At 35.7% G+C, this 2,993-nt stretch overlaps 1 protein-coding gene across 1 annotated transcript; it reads left to right on the top strand.

Moving 5' to 3' along the window:
- The first annotated feature begins 622 nt into the window (after positions 1–622).
- LOC103213390 (olfactory receptor 51I2-like) lies at positions 623–1,582 on the top strand. The gene is given in 1 exon segment (XM_007959189.2): positions 623–1,582. A coding segment is annotated over 1 exon segment (960 nt).
- Positions 1,583–2,993: the final 1,411 nt, after the last annotated feature.

Raw genomic sequence — 2,993 nt, 5'->3', positions numbered from 1 at the left:
GTCAAAGGGATAATAAGAAAACATCCACACCAAAAAAGTAGAACACTTTCAACAAAATGTTGTTGTTTACTTATCTATATTTTCTTTTTAAAACATTTCTCCATATTCACTGCTCTTCCATTTTCTATAAGGAATATATTTTAAATTTATAACCATAAAAACATATGTATTTTCAAGTATGGCTGTAGTTTGTTTTATTGATGAATTTCACAGATACTCTTTTTTGAGTTTGTGCTAATTGACTTTCATATTGCTTTACTTTTTCATTATGACTCAACAGAAATGTGGACTCAACGGAAATGTGGAAAAGATTATCAAATAGTGATTGTTTGCCAATACTTTAAATCTTTAGTACAATAATATACTGTGTCACAAGTATCAAATGTCAAAAATCACAGTTTGTGCTTATACTCAATGTTTGTAGAGCCAATGTCTGGTTCTGTAAGTCATCATTTGACTATAGACTCAGTAGGTATAATTACAAGTTCATCAAGTAATCAGCATAAAGTAGAACAAATAGAGAAAAAAAGAGATAATGTTTTTGATGATGTTCATGATGATAATGAAGCAACTATTCTTTGTTGTTTGAAGGATGAAGATTTAGTATCTGAGCATATCAATTATGAGACTTTTCAACAGTAGTGACTTCCAAACTTTGTTGCTTTCTGGTTTCCCTGGCTTGGAGGTTTATCATCCTCAGATCTCCATCCTCTTCTCTGCCTTATACCTAATTGCCATTATAGGCAACAGCATCATACTGATAGTGATCTGGGTGGAACAATCACTGCACGAACCCATGTACATCTTTCTTTCCATGCTGGCCATCAGTGACTTGGGCCTCTGTGCCACCACCCTACCTACGATGGTAAAGATTTTCTGGTTCAATGATCGTGCAATACACTTTGATGCATGTCTTGTCCAGATGTACTTTATACACATTTTCTCCATGATGGAGTCCGGTATCCTACTCTCTATGGCTTTTGACCGCTATGTAGCCATTTCCAATCCTCTCAGATACAGTAGCATCCTGAACAATGCTAACATTGTGAAAATTTCTCTAGGGTTTGTGTTAAGGGCAGTCATTGTCCTCATCCCAGCCCCTGTCCTCATTAAGCAACTAAAATTTTGTGAGGCCAATGTGCTTTCCCATTCCTACTGTCTACACCCAGATATCATTAAACTCTCCTGCTCTGACCACCATATTAATAGCTTCTTAGGTCTTGTTGTCATTATCATTACATTTGGAGTTGACTCTGTGCTCATCCTGCTATCCTATATGAAAATTCTGACCACAGTGCTAGGTATTGCCTCCCAGAAGGAATGAGTAAAGGCCCTCAACACTTGTGTCTCACACATCTGTGCTGTGCTTCTGGTCTACATTCCTATGTTGGGTGTGTCCATTATTCACCGCTATGGGAAGTATGCTCCATCTACACTTCATGTCATCATGGGCTATGTCTATTTATTGGTGCCTCCTGTGCTCAATCCAGTTGTGTACTGCATCAAGACCAATGAGATACGCACCCGCATTCTGGGGATTTTCCAGAAAATATCCAACAGCAAACATAAATTAGGAGTTTGATTTTCCTATATTGATTTTGATATGTGCCTCTAATACCCATTATCTGTACTAAACAAATAACAAAGAAATATTTAGGCCAAAATAAATATATATTCATCTATTACTCTGCATACCTATGGTTAAAAAATTCCTGTAAAAGGTAGAAAAAAAAGTTATGGTAAAATAACTTTTAAAACTATATACTTTGTGCTATAAAATCAATATTTCAAAAAAACAATATTCCAACAAAACTTGCCTTGTGTTAACTGTTCAAATTATAAACAAAAATGAGATAACATAATGTTATGCTGATTCTCCATTCTAATGATTGTAACTATTTTCTTAATTTTATTGAGTTCATGCTTAGCTGTCATATGTCATTTATCAGATGGGAAATTTTCTTTCTGAATTTGACTATAAGATATCCAAAGGCAGGAGAAACTATGTCATTATATAGTACATTCTATGTTCTGTAAATTATTAGCATTCATTTGGCAAATATTTATTCAGCTCCTATTCTCTACCAGATGCCTTACACACCAGGATAAAAATGTATATGATTGCCTTGATTTATGGTGTATTAATTGTATTAGGAAAATACTTTAGAAATAAATGTTAATATCAAGGGCATCTTGCCCTTTTACCCTATCATCAACACACAGTTTTAATAATTCCAAACACCTGCTTAGAGTCATTGCCCAAGACGAACATGGTATTCAGGATCACTCTAGGAACAACAAGTGTGTATGGGTTGGTTTGTAGGCAAGGACAAACTGTGCATTGTTCCCAGATGTCTTTTATATCTGAGGTTCTTCCAGTCATTGTGGTGGGAATCAGGCATGTCAACTATCCAGACACTTCTCTTCCCATAATGGAACTATCATTTGCCCTTTTGCACAGTCTATTACTGTCCTTATGGATTAAAGCCCTATCTCACATTATGTTGTTGTTGTTAGTTGCTCTTGTGTCTAATCTAACTCATGGCAACCCCATATGAACAGAGTATAATTTCTACATAAGGGTTCAAGGCTGTGACCTTTCAGGAAAAGATTGTCGGGGTTTTCTTCTAAGGTGTCCCTGGGTGTATTTGAATCAATGAGCTTTTGTCTAGTAGTAAAATGCTTAACTGCCAGCTCCAATGGTTAATAAACCCATGACTAAGGAACATGGAAGCTATGATAGAAAGGAGAATAAGACAAATGAAACTACATTTTGTTAAATTCTTGCTATGCATCTACACATTTTGCTAAATGTTTCATTCATCATTTTCCTAATATATGGCCCCCAAGTGGGTCTGGTTTATTATACTCAATTTAGAAAAGAGGAAATTAAGTCTCAGAGGATGATCTATACTTAAGCATGTTGTTGTTGTTATGTGCCTTTGAGTTGGACCCGACTCATAGCGACCCCTCCTTGGGTTTCTGAGGAAGTA

The sequence above is a fragment of the Orycteropus afer genome, unplaced genomic scaffold (genome assembly GCF_000298275.1).
Source record: "Orycteropus afer afer isolate SDZICR_OR568_19922 unplaced genomic scaffold, OryAfe1.0 scaffold01952, whole genome shotgun sequence".
Lineage (NCBI taxonomy): Eukaryota > Metazoa > Chordata > Mammalia > Tubulidentata > Orycteropodidae > Orycteropus > Orycteropus afer.
Note: the sequence above shows the minus strand (reverse complement) of the source record. Positions and strands in the feature narration are given on the sequence as shown.